The 12654-nt window shown below is 37.2% G+C and overlaps 1 protein-coding gene across 4 annotated transcripts in view; it reads left to right on the forward strand.

Moving 5' to 3' along the window:
- The window catches only part of cnksr2a (connector enhancer of kinase suppressor of Ras 2a), a 111553-nt gene that overhangs the window by 62203 nt on the left and 36696 nt on the right, over positions 1-12654 (forward strand). For all 4 annotated transcript variants that reach the window (XM_040043743.1, XM_040043744.1, XM_040043745.1 and 1 more), the window contains exons 14-19: positions 905-965; positions 4557-4732; positions 7451-7524; positions 7641-7712; positions 8275-8342; positions 12498-12595. In XM_040043743.1, coding sequence (XP_039899677.1) covers positions 905-965; positions 4557-4732; positions 7451-7524; positions 7641-7712; positions 8275-8342; positions 12498-12595 — 549 coding nt within the window. The remainder of the gene's footprint in view (positions 1-904; positions 966-4556; positions 4733-7450; positions 7525-7640; positions 7713-8274; positions 8343-12497; positions 12596-12654) is intronic.

Here is a 12654-nt window from a genome sequence, read left to right on the forward strand (position 1 = left end):
CAATCATATCTAGTTCCCCCAGTTTTCATTAAAAACAAAGCAGGCTTAAGGCATTTCCCCATCGGCTTCACTTTTTATGTTTCGCTTTTCAGTCACAGAAGCTACATCGGCCTTTGGCACTGTCTATGATGCTGACTAAACATTAGCATAGACTCTACATATATCATTGCCACTGTTTTATAAAACAAAATCAATCTTAACTTTTTCTATTCCTTCTGCTTTAGACAAACATGGAATCATGAACAGTTCTTCTTTAAGATGTAACTGTTATCCACTAAGAAAATTGCATAACTTGAATGATCACTTCTTCATATATCGCAGTAATCCTCTGATAGATTTACCTCTGTCCTCTTTTAAAAGCACAAACTAGATAATTCACTCTAAATTTTAAACACACCAAGTAAGTGGGCATGTCAGGGTTCACTGTCAGACTTCACATACCCTTGTTTTGGATGTTTGTCCTTCATGTTTTGCTTACTGAAGTTTCTGCTTAATCTCACAGCTCCCCTGAGCTTCTTCACACACACACACACACACACACACACACACACACACACCTACACACACACACAAACGTCCTCCCTCACCTGGACGTCCTATTGTGTCACCCGAACCTCCCTCCTGTCCTTCTGTTCTATGTTTAGAGGTGTGAAAGTCGCTAATGTCCTCCGTGAGGTTCACTTTTCCATCCCCTCATATGTGTGTCTGTGTGTGAGGAAGAGATAATGAGAGAACGGGGAGAACGATTCAGCTCCCCTTTCCTCGTCTCATCGCTCCTGCTCTCCCTAAGATCTGTCATCTTTTATATCCCAGAATTCATTGCAGCAAACAAAGGGCACTGATTCATCCTGACAGCCTGCCTCTCCCTCCCTCTCTTCTTCCTCTTCTTTCCAACCTCTCTCAGACATACCAACAGTCCTCCTCCTCCTCCTCTCTGCAGTCAAAGAACAGGAAGAAGAATAAAGGTAAGCAGGAAAGCCACCTGTTAGGTGTGAACAGATGCTGCCAGTTGTGGTTTTTCACTCATCCACTAATGGAAGCAGGAAGAATGTGAGAGCAGCTGCTGCTTCACAAAGCCAGCAGTCATAGTAACACTTTATTTGATACTGATCTGAACTGAAATGATACTTTGCACTCACAAAACTAACTCGGGAAAACTCAGTTAAAGAAAGGTTGTGATGACAAATTTGACCAAACTAAAAAATCTAAAAAGCGAAGGGCATTTTTTTATATAAACTAAGCTTTGGAACAGATGTTTACTGAGACTACATGACTGTGAGTCAACTATCATCAAAAAAGGTGTGCTTGTATTGTAACAGCTGTTCTGAACCCCTGAAAAGTTTTTATGTCTAATTCAATCTAATTAAACACTTTAAACCTAACACTGAAATGAGAAAAACCCCACTCTGGAAAACAAAAATTCCAAATAAAATTCAAAAATATGAAATTATAACTCTCATGTAACGGAAATAAAAATGTCATAATGAAAATGAAGGCAGTCACATAGCTGAGGAGGAGTGGGGCAAAATCACTGGTGCATTTGCTCCCAATAAGAGGATTTGTGGTAGATTCTTAATTTTCTGGTGTTAGATGTCAGCATATGGATGAATTTTTAAGTTAATTTCATATTTTCGTGTGTAAACACGATCCAAAATTACCAGCTCATGCACATCTGCTGCCCTTGCCCATATATTTCAGCTTAGAGATTGGCAGATTCCTCCATGATCATGCTCAGGACTGGAGGTCTGACTGAAGGGTTTACTGGCTAGCAGGAGAACATCTAACATTTCCAGTTTTTCATGCTTCCCAAAGCAATTTTTGAATGCAAGTAAATCCCATGTGGAAGACAATTATATAGAAAAGACAGGACATTTAGTTTTAGTCATTGTTTGTAACAAACTCTTCTTGCGTATTAAGTGGATCCAATGTATCTGGAAAAAAATGTGGAAAAGTTGTCATATCAGAAGACCTAAAGCTGTGTAGTACAGTATCACTTACACAACTAGAAACTGGAAACACAAGCGGAACGGCATGTTTTCTAATCTCTGACCGACTAGAAATTTTTTTTTTTTTTTTTTGAATGATGAGTTTAAGTGGATAATTTGGGGTGATTTCCTCTCTTTGTTTTAATTGTTCTGTGACCTTAGGAACTTTTGGAAAACTTTCATTTACAGCTCTCCAATTTGTGAATGATCTGCTTGAAAGCTCAATGTGAAACACACTGATTTAAATCAAGGGGAAACACAGACAACCAGCTGGCCATTAGAGGTTCATTTAACTTTTTGCTGGCATCTTTTATCTAGAGTGTACAATATGAATCAACAAGCTCTAGTTTTACTTTAAAACAACAGCTAAAAAAACTGCTGTCAGTAGTAAGGGTTAGTATCCCAAGTAGTTTAGGTACATATATAACATTATTATAGAAACAACACCAATGGATCAAACCAACCCCTTTGTCTAGGCTGTTTTTCTTCTTATGAAAGTGAATGAAGTTCAAAATTTAACCCACTGAAGTTCTAGTGCTGTGTTGTCCTTAAATGGCTCACAGACAGTCAGTTTATATGTTCATCTGATCAGGAAAACATCTTTTACCTTTCATCAACAACTAAATGGAAAGAACTTTTGCCCCTTCTTCATCTTTAGCACCTCTCAAAGAAGCTACAAGAAAGTAGATCTTATAACCAAATGAAGAGTTCCCCTTCATTTTCCATCACTGTGGTAAATACACAGACATGGTGAATATGTAATGAATGTTTATATTTGTGGTAACTTAGGCTGAGATATATCGTCAGTTTTAAAAACTGCTCATTGTTTCGGTCTGTTTTGTGTTACTCAGTTAGGCTAAAATAAACAAGTGGCCACAATTAAGAAGTTGGGAACTGTAGCTGTTTTCTGAGCTTTCCTATAATCAATGATTTTAATGAATGGCAGGCTTTAAAAATTCATTATTATATAAACTGATAAATTGCTCCAGTAATACTCAAGATTAAAGTCGATTTCTCCACATTTTTGTGATCATTTATTAACAGTAATGCATAATTGAAAAACCTCATTGCTTTTCATGCGTTTCACAGTTTGGCCTGAGCCAAAGAAAACATGATTTATGGTTTTAGCAGTTGAAATAAACAGTCAAAAAAAATCGATGTAAAAAAATTGTAATAATTTGCTTATGAGGTAGTTTTCTCACCTTGTAATCGTTTCATACTCATGCAGTCTGTGCAGACAGCTCTGTATTTGCATTTTAACACGTTGTTCCCATTTCGCATGTTTTGATGAGCGTGCTGCAGACCGGACTGCAGGCGAATTTGCTTTCAGTCAGTGTGCACACATTGACGAATCCAGCATTTCTCTATATCATCGTTAACATTTATAGTTGCAGGATGATTACTGTAACATCAGTTCTTACCTTTTTAGTTTTATTTACATAAATGACTCAGTTGATTCTTTATTAGGATTTTTTTCTTCTTTTTTTTTTGGATAATTTTACTCACAGCCATCAGTATTTTTTTCCCTATCTGACCAAACCTTTTTTTCTCTTCCACCACACGAACGAGGATTAACATGTTGAAAGGGATTGTTTTTTGTTTTTTTTCCAGAGGCCTTTTGCTTGTTTCACCATCTGCCATTGTGCGAAAGCTTTAGCTCCATCTGCACGTATGGTCAACGGCTTTGTTTGTTTACCGCAATTAAAGCAAAGTTTCAAAATGAGTGTGATAATAATGATTTATTCACAGTTCCACTGCTCCAAGTGGTACTCTTATCAAATGTGTAATGAAATATTAGTAACTCTTTTCGTTGAGGATCAGAGAAAAAAAAAAATCTTCGTTTTCTATAACGAGTAGTTCTCTTTTAAAGCTAAATTGGTGATGGTATCAGTTTATAGCCTGGAGCTGCTGCACAGAAAATGAAGAATAATCATTATTCGAGAGCACTTTTGTGCATTTTGAGGATGTAAGGTGTGTGTGTCTGTCTGTGTTTGTGTGTGTGTGTCGAGTGGGGTGGGGGTGTTCTAAAGCTTATTAATTATCTCCAGACTCAAAATCTTTTCACAATGTGTAGTTGAAGTGTAGTTTTTCATGTCATGCACTGTGTAAGAATCCTGTTTCCTTTAGACCTGCACTGCCACAGATGTAAATGGAGTATTGTAACCATGTTAAAAGACTTTTCATCCAGTACTATGCAAGTTTCTCCGTGGCCTCGACTGAGAGCCAAGTTTCCCCGGTAATCTTTAATGAGGAGCCTGCTGAGAAAAATGTTACAGGGCTTTTATGCCAGAAGGAAAAGGCAGTTTTTATTAAACACCTCTTACCTTACTGCAGTGCAGCAGCATTCTGTCAAGTCCAGAGACTGAGGCATTGCCAAGAATCATTGCTACATTAGGATGTGACATTTTGTGAAAGATTTTATTCACACTGAAGTGAGAACTTACAAGCAGCATTAGTGCTACCCTTTGAATGACACATTTTCCTTCTTTGAGTTTGTGCTTTCTTCTAGTTTTGAGATCTTTTTCTGTCCGTGAATTCCGCTGCCTTCACATTTCCTCCATGTTGTTCCAGGACGAAGTTTGGCCTCGCTGAGTCGGAGGCGTGTTTCCTGCAAGGCGCTGGGCAGAGGAGACTGCGAGGGTTGGCTGTGGAGAAAAAGAGATGCAAAGGGTTACTTTTCTCAAAAATGGAAGAAGTACTGGTTTGTTCTGAAAGACAACTGCCTGTACTGGTACATCAATGAAGAGGTATGTCTCAAAACTCATGTTGAGGTTTTTACTGACAAAAAAGTGATGCTTTAGCAGAGGAGGCATTACCACAGTCGGGACCTAGAACTACAACACCATACAAGTGGAGGTGCTTTGTTTGAAGCTGCCCTCCTGCTAGTGTGTGATAAAGACAGTGGGAGACGTTTGCATATAGTTTTGTGAAAAAAAACTATACTTTCTTTTAATTTAAAGATGTATGTATCAAGACATAATATACTTGGTCCCTAACATGTTAATTTGCATGAATAACACAAATTGTTCATGCAAATTAACTCCAAGGTACATGCAAAGCTCAGAGAATTTATTTAAAAATAACATTTAAAAAAGCATTTCAAACTCTCCTTGCCTCAGTTAGTATCTTAACTGTTAAAGTTCATGACAGTACAATTAGAAAAGGACTGAATGAGAATGATTTGTGTGGAAGGTTTTCCAGGACAATGCTTCTTCTCTCTGCAAAGAACATTGTAGCACAGCTTAGATTTCCAAAATTATATATGAAATAATAACTTCTGGGACAATGTTTTTTGGACAGATGAGACCAAAGTAGAGATATTTGCACATAATGCACAGCATTATGTTTGATAAAAATCAAACACAACATATCAAACCTGTTATGCCCCTTTGCAACACCTGCTCCCTTTGCAGTGGCAGTGCACGAGTCTTCAGGTCTTACCTGGGTTGAAATGCTAATTGACTACACCTGGTGAGGTCCAAAACCTGGCACAGCTGCCAGGCTTTCGAGGGGCGCACCAGTTTTGTCTCTGTGGTACCACCTGTTTTAGCGAACTTATTATGTCATTTAAAATAAAATCTATTATTTTTTAAACTGTGGTGTCAGACTCCATATTTATGTTGCTCCTTTTGAGAAAGGTTGTAACATAAATGGGGGCTTGTCCGGGATATTTTGGACACTTTAGATATGTTTGTGGAGACAAAACATCAGAGGTTTTGAGTGATGATTAAGGTGTTAGCTGTGATTGAGAAAACTCTCCTTAGCAAATGTGTTTCAGCTGGGTGGCTGTGCTGCCTGTCCACTGTAGTACCTGTTTGGTGGTTTAGTTTATTAAGTTTGGTGGTTATCCTGGGTGGGGGTACGCTTCAGAGTTTTCTTGTAGACTGCATCTCTGATCTGCTGCCTGCTCTTGAGTTTGCGTTCAAAGTTGCCTCAAACATCTACATCTAGTAAATAAGTGTTTATGGATGCCAAATGATGAGGTGAGTGCTTTGTGCTGTGACCTTTAGTGTTGTGGAAAAGCTGGCTACTTTTGTTGGATCACTTGTGAGTGTTGTTGGCCAGGTGACGGCCAAAAACATTTCTTTAAATTGTGTAGATATTGCACTTCATTTGGGGTTGGTCACTAGTACGCTTGCTTTACTGAATTTTCTAGATCAAAGTAACTTGTTGTGGCATAGGGCCGCTTGGTGTGTGACTGTTTGTGTGATGGCAAGAACAGATCACATGGTTGGGATTGTTGGTTGATGCTTTTGGTTTGTGTTGTAGTAATTGTCTGAGTAATTACTTACTGAGTAATCCTTTTGATTTGTGGCTGTTGTGCTCCTCTATGTGCTGGTCACATGTTACTTTTGTTTGCTCAGTGCAGCAACTTGGGATCCTCATATCCATGTTTGAAGATGTCAACTAAAGTTATGTGTGAGGTGTTAGGCCCTTCTGCAACCTCTTTTCTCTTTGCAGTGGCACTGCACGAGTCTTTGAGGGTTGAAATGCTAGTAGACCACACTTAGACTAAACTTATTATGTAATTTAAAATTATATAATAATAAAAATAAAGTACATTTTTTAAAACTCTGGTGACAGTCTCCATATTTCTGTTTTGGCTTTTGAGCTCGGGCTTAACAAGCACAAACACCTTATGACAGCTGTCAAGATGGAGGTGGTGGAGGGTTGAGAGAGAGCTGTGTATAAACAAATACAATGCATTCTTCAACTAAACTGAAGCAATGTTGTAAAGAAGAGTGGGTCAGAGAAACAATGGGAGAGACAGAAAAAGTCATACATAAAATCATTATTTCAAGTTGTTGCTGTCAAAAGTGGTTCTATGAGCTACTGTATCACGGGGTGTACTTTGTTTTCCCACACACTACTTCTGTGTTGTGACTTAAATAAATAATGAAATAGTGGTATATGTAGTAAAATGTGGTATACGCCTGAGGTTGTATTTAAATAACTTTAAGAGTAATTTCTCTTTTTTTTGCCCCGATATGTAAAACCATGGAATTGACAGAACTCTTACATTTTTTGCACATGACTGTAAAGTCAAACTTATTTATATAATTTGATTAATTTGTATCAACATTAGCGTAACGTCTTTATTTATTTTAACATTCTTTTTTATCCCACCATCACTTTTTTTCCCTTCTAGTTCTCTGGTTTATGGCTAAATAAACCAGAAAAAAAAGCTGTCAAGAATTCGCTTCTTAACACTGTCAGTGCAAACCCCGTCAGTGGCTGACCAGAGAGCTGCTAGGTTTTAAAGTCTTATCTTTATTTAATCTGACATTCATCAACCTCTTCCTGTTCAGTCAGACTTAGAAAAAATAATGTGCATTTGGAAAAACACAGAGAGTGAACACACGAAATCAACTGTTTTTTTAGCCATCCTCTTTTTCTTTTCTTTTTTTGGCTTGCTGTCTGTCTTTTTTTTTTTAAACATTTCTTTCTCCTCGCTCTTTGTTCAGGATGAAAAAGCCGAAGGTTTTGTCAGTCTTCCAGAATTTAAGATCGATCGAGCCAGTGAATGCCGCAAGAAGTAGTAAGTGCTTAACAAACGCAGGTCTCTTGCATATATGTGTGTATGTTACGTGCAGATCACATGCTCTTGAATGTATGAATGTGTGCCTGCAAAAATAACACCCTCTATCCCTCTAGTGCTTTCAAAGCTTGCCACCCCAAAGTCAAGAGTTTCTACTTTGCAGCAGATGGAGTGGATGACATGAACAGGTAAAGGAGTGTGTGCAGGGTGAAGGTTATAGAGTAGGGCAGACTTCCAGCTGGGTGGCTAAACACCACAAAAGACCCTTCAAGTAAAAAGGGGGGGGAAAGTGTTTTATTTAATGTTTAAAAAGGGAATTTGTTTTTATTATCAAAAATTTTAAGACATTTTCACAGAGGCCATTTTTTTAATAGGTGGCCAATTTTTTTTATAGGTCACAACATACTAAGGATAATATACCTATGTACCTGTTTTTGTCTGTTACTGACTTTTTTAACAAAATATTTATGTATTTGTTCATCCATGTCTTACATAACATTTAAACCATGTTTGATATACCTATTTACTTATATGATGTAGTTATCATGCTGTAGATCAGAGCAGCTCAATATCGTTTCAAACTTTTAAAAAAACAAAAAATTAAAATAAAAAGAAGTAATCATTTTTTCCCAAGTGATTATTTATGTACACTGTGAGACTTTGGGACCCCAAGCGAGATTGTTATTTTAATGTTTAATTATTTGTTTGCGTACATTATGAGATAATCTAATTAGTTCCCCCTTCTGTTAGGTGGCTGAGTCGCCTCAACATGGCCGCTGTAGGCTATGCAGAGCGAGAGAGGATACGCCAGGAGCAGGGTGAGGGCTCATTCAGCGACATGGTGAAGGGTTCTTCAAATGATGGCTGCTGTAGGATGTCATCTTAAGCCAACAACACAATAATACTTCTATACCTATTGAACTTATTGTTATATTCCCAGAATAGCCAGATAAATTTCCTAGGGGCTTACTGGGAGAAAAATGTGTTAATGGGCAACTAATGACCCCGTACCACACAGGACTGTTTCATTACACCCCCAGGCACTCAGAAACCAAACAGTTATTTTTCATCCGCTTGGTAATGTGATGCAATTAGCTATTTCTGGAAATATATTCTCCTTCAGTTCTCAAAAACTAACAAGCGCAGAGGAACCATTCACTTAAAAGCGGTCCACATTCTTCACTCCACTGACGAAATGTGAAGTAATGTACATGTTTTCCAGGTTTTTTTAAGGTCCTGGGAAGAAAAGAATAATTTACAAGGTTAGTTTGAATTTAGCAAAATGTTAATAGTGAGCAAACCAGGTAAATGACATTATAATTTGGGTAAAAGTATTTGAACTATAACTTTGGACATAAGCAAAGATAATCAACTCAATACCCCCAAGGTTTTGGATGGTAATGAGGTGAAGCTAGTTGGGTCTAAAAATGTTGAAAACAAAGCCACAAAAGCCAAGGGAATAAAATGCCATCATTCGTACCATTTATACCAAGAAAAAAGTGTTTGTTTTTTTAATGATTAAAAAGGATGTTTGTTTTTATTACCAAATATTTTAAGACATATTAGTTGTTAATAATTTGGTTTTAACTGTTTAGTCTGAACAGTTTTTGATCCTTTACTATGTTCCACATAAAATCTGAAGCATTAAAAAAATTCTAAAAAAAAGAAATGTCTGGAACATGGTTAGCCAGAGGCTGCAGAATACTCTGAGACTTTTGAAAAGCTTAGATTAAAGATTTTTTTGTGTGTTCAGTTCTAATATTTTTTTTTTAAAAAGAAAACTGTTCATGGGTAGAATAACCAATGAGCTTTTTGGCCCTCGTGTCTGTTTAAAAAACGTAGCTATGAATAAACATCACAGTTTTTTCTTCTTTTTTTTCCCCCCTCTCTCTGTTTTTTTTTTTTTTTTTCAAGATTTACATGTCAGTTGGTTGCTGACTCGTAGCAAATGAATTATTGTTGCTATATCAAAGGTTTTTTGTGTATTAAATACTCAAAGCAAAACATCCATTCTACTTGTGGAGTGAGGACCAAAATGCAAGATCCTCATTCAGAGTTTCAATAAAAAGCCAAAATTTTAATAGTTGTAATCCAGATTTAAAACTTAGTCCCAGGAGATCAGGAACAGTAAACAGAACATAAGAACAAAGGAGAGACCAGGGCTATTTATACACACAAAAGGTAATCAGGGAATAGGAATGGGAATAGGGAATATATACAGCTGAAACTAATCTAGACAATAACAGTCAAATTAAAAGTGTGACACAAGAGACAAGTAGACAAGTAAAACTAGAAGTGAACTGCAACCATAACTAAAGCACATGAAACAAGAGTAAACTTGACACAAGAGAAAGCACACAAGGTCAAGATAGAGGGAAACAGTCTATAAAGTCAAACAGTAGCAACATGTAACCAAAAGTGAATGACTGAAAATACTAGGCAATATTTGAAAATGAAAAGTGAGTAAAAAATAAAATAAACCCAGAACAGGAAACAAAACTAAAATCACCCCACATAGCAGACAGGTCTGTCCCGGATCTGGTGTCAAGCTGGCACTTCTGACTGACTGGTGTCATGGCAGGGTGTATGTCAACCAGATGTGGGCCAGGTCTGGCAATGATGCCACTATTTATGTTCCCATTTTCCTATTTTAGTTAGAGGACCCAAATGCCATGTTGCAATACTATACCGCTTTGGTAGCCAATGTTTCAAATGCAGGTTTGACAGGTTTGTGAGAGTACACTTCATCCAAAACCTAATGAGGGTTTAGTCATGTTTACTGCCGGGTGGCTGTAGCTCAAGAGGTAGAGCAGGTCCCCTTCTGATCAGAGGGTTAGTAGTTCGATTCCTGGCTCCTCCAGTCTGTATGTCAAGCCTGTGAATATGTATGAATGTAGTTAGGAAGCACTCAGTTTAGAGAGATTGGGTGAATGTGGCATGTTGTATAAAGCACTTTGAGTAATCCAGGAGAGTAGAAAAGTGCTACGTAAGAATCAGTCCATTCACTGTCTGAATGGAATTTTGTCATGTTATTTTTGCACTATTATGTTCCGGCACATGTTGTGGTTTGATTAACGTACACATTAGGCTGATATCTGTTGCCAGAGCTGAAACTGTTCTGGGCCAGCACAGGACCACCAGTGAGTCTGCAGCTGGCCTTGTGCTGGCCCATGTGTGGGCCACCTCTGGCAAACCAGATCTGGGCCACCAAAGGGCCGTCATTCTTTGCGGTATGTGGGTCATGTGTAAGCACATTGTGTTGGCCAGATCCGAGCCATACCAATTTTGCTATGTGGGACAAACAAGAATTCAACCTCCAACTCAAAACTCTGGGACCATCTGGGAACTGTGGCACAAAATGCCTGATAAGATGTTAACCTGATAGATGTACTTGGGGCATGTTTTCTATCTCTCATGGTATTCCGATGGCTGAATGGAAGGTAAATCAATAGACAGGTGGATAAATGGAAAGAAAATGGTGGAATACTTAGTACAAATAAATACTAAATAATAAATACTATATTTATCCATTTACTTTATTTTATGCAGCTCTTCAGATTATCCTAGCTCTTCTACCACGAGGCTGCCCTCCCTTTTGATTTGATTCAAAGGAATTTGATTCGTATAGCACCAGTTCCCATCAATAGTCATCTTAACCACATTACTTTGCAAAGTAAAAACCCAACAGAATCACTAAGAGGCTTCCACTAGCAAACAAAAGGTTTGAACAGCAGGTTGATTGCGCTAATTTGCTCAGAGCCAGAGCAATGTACCTGATGTGGCCATGTTAGAAATAACTATAGTGTCATCATATAGAGCCAAGAGAAGGACAAAAACCAACAACAAAATCTCAAACAGGGCTGAACTTTTTCTAATATCTACATACATTGTAAAAAAAAAAAAAAAAAAAAGTAATATAAAAGTATTTTACTGTGTATTTTACAGTTTTGTACTGTTCTTCTAGAATATCATTAAATTTACATAAATAGACTGTAATTTTACATTCCAAATGTAAATTAACGTAAAATCACTGTAAATGTAATAAAACATAATTTTGTTTTTTTAAATATATTTGTCTGTACATATGCATATTTAGATTGTTAAAATACTTTCACAAATGGATCATAATTTCACAAATATTTGTCCGTTATTTAAAAGATTGAACTGTTAAATTCAAATGTAATGCTATGGAAAAATATATAAAATGATTCTTATAAACTTTTTTTACATCAATAATAATTATTATTATTGTCATTTAGGGCGATTGTGGCTCAATAGTTGGCAGTTCACCTTGTAATCAGAAGGTTGCTGGTTCGAGCCCCGGCTCGGAAACTCTCGGTCGTTGTGTCCTTGGGCAAGACACTTCACCTACCACCTGCTGGTGATGACCAGAGGGGAATTATAAAGTGGAACTGTAAAGCGCTTTGAGGGTCTCAAAATAAATGCAATCCATTATTATTTAAACCAACTGTTAACTGTATATTTCTGTACATTTAAGTATTATTATTCATATTGCCGCATTCATTGACCTTGTTTATAGGTAATTTCATTGTTTAATCACATTAAAGTGTTCCTAATTTAATGTTTAAAAGCACTTGAAAAAGGCAAAATCCCATGTAAAATTAGGGCAACAAACTGTATTGTCATTACTGAAAATAACCTTATTTTCATGAGAAAGTTATTTTCTGTTATTTTCTGGTATTATTTTTGCCCCCAGCTGCTGGAATATTACTGTTTTTTTAGGATTTTCTTTTTTTTACGGTGTACACTGACTACTGATTATTCATCACTTCAATCATGTTTAATATGAGCATCCATCAGTTTAATAAATGACAGAAAATAAGGAAAAGTGTAATTGGTTCCCATTAAGAAACAACACTCTAAGCTAATATGTAAAATGTGCATGATACTACAAATACACTAGATGTATGTGTATGGATGGATCTGACAGTATGTGGGTGGGTTTCCTGTAGATTACTGGAGTGAAAGTGAACATGAGGATGACGCTGCCTCCAGCCCCAAACAGGACAGTCCCCCACCTCCATATGACACCTACCCACGGCCTCCATCAGTGAGTCACTCTCTCTCTCTCACACACACACACGCACACACACACACACACACACACAC

The sequence above is a fragment of the Simochromis diagramma genome, unplaced genomic scaffold (genome assembly GCF_900408965.1).
Source record: "Simochromis diagramma unplaced genomic scaffold, fSimDia1.1 OVJJ01000602.1, whole genome shotgun sequence".
Lineage (NCBI taxonomy): Eukaryota > Metazoa > Chordata > Actinopteri > Cichliformes > Cichlidae > Simochromis > Simochromis diagramma.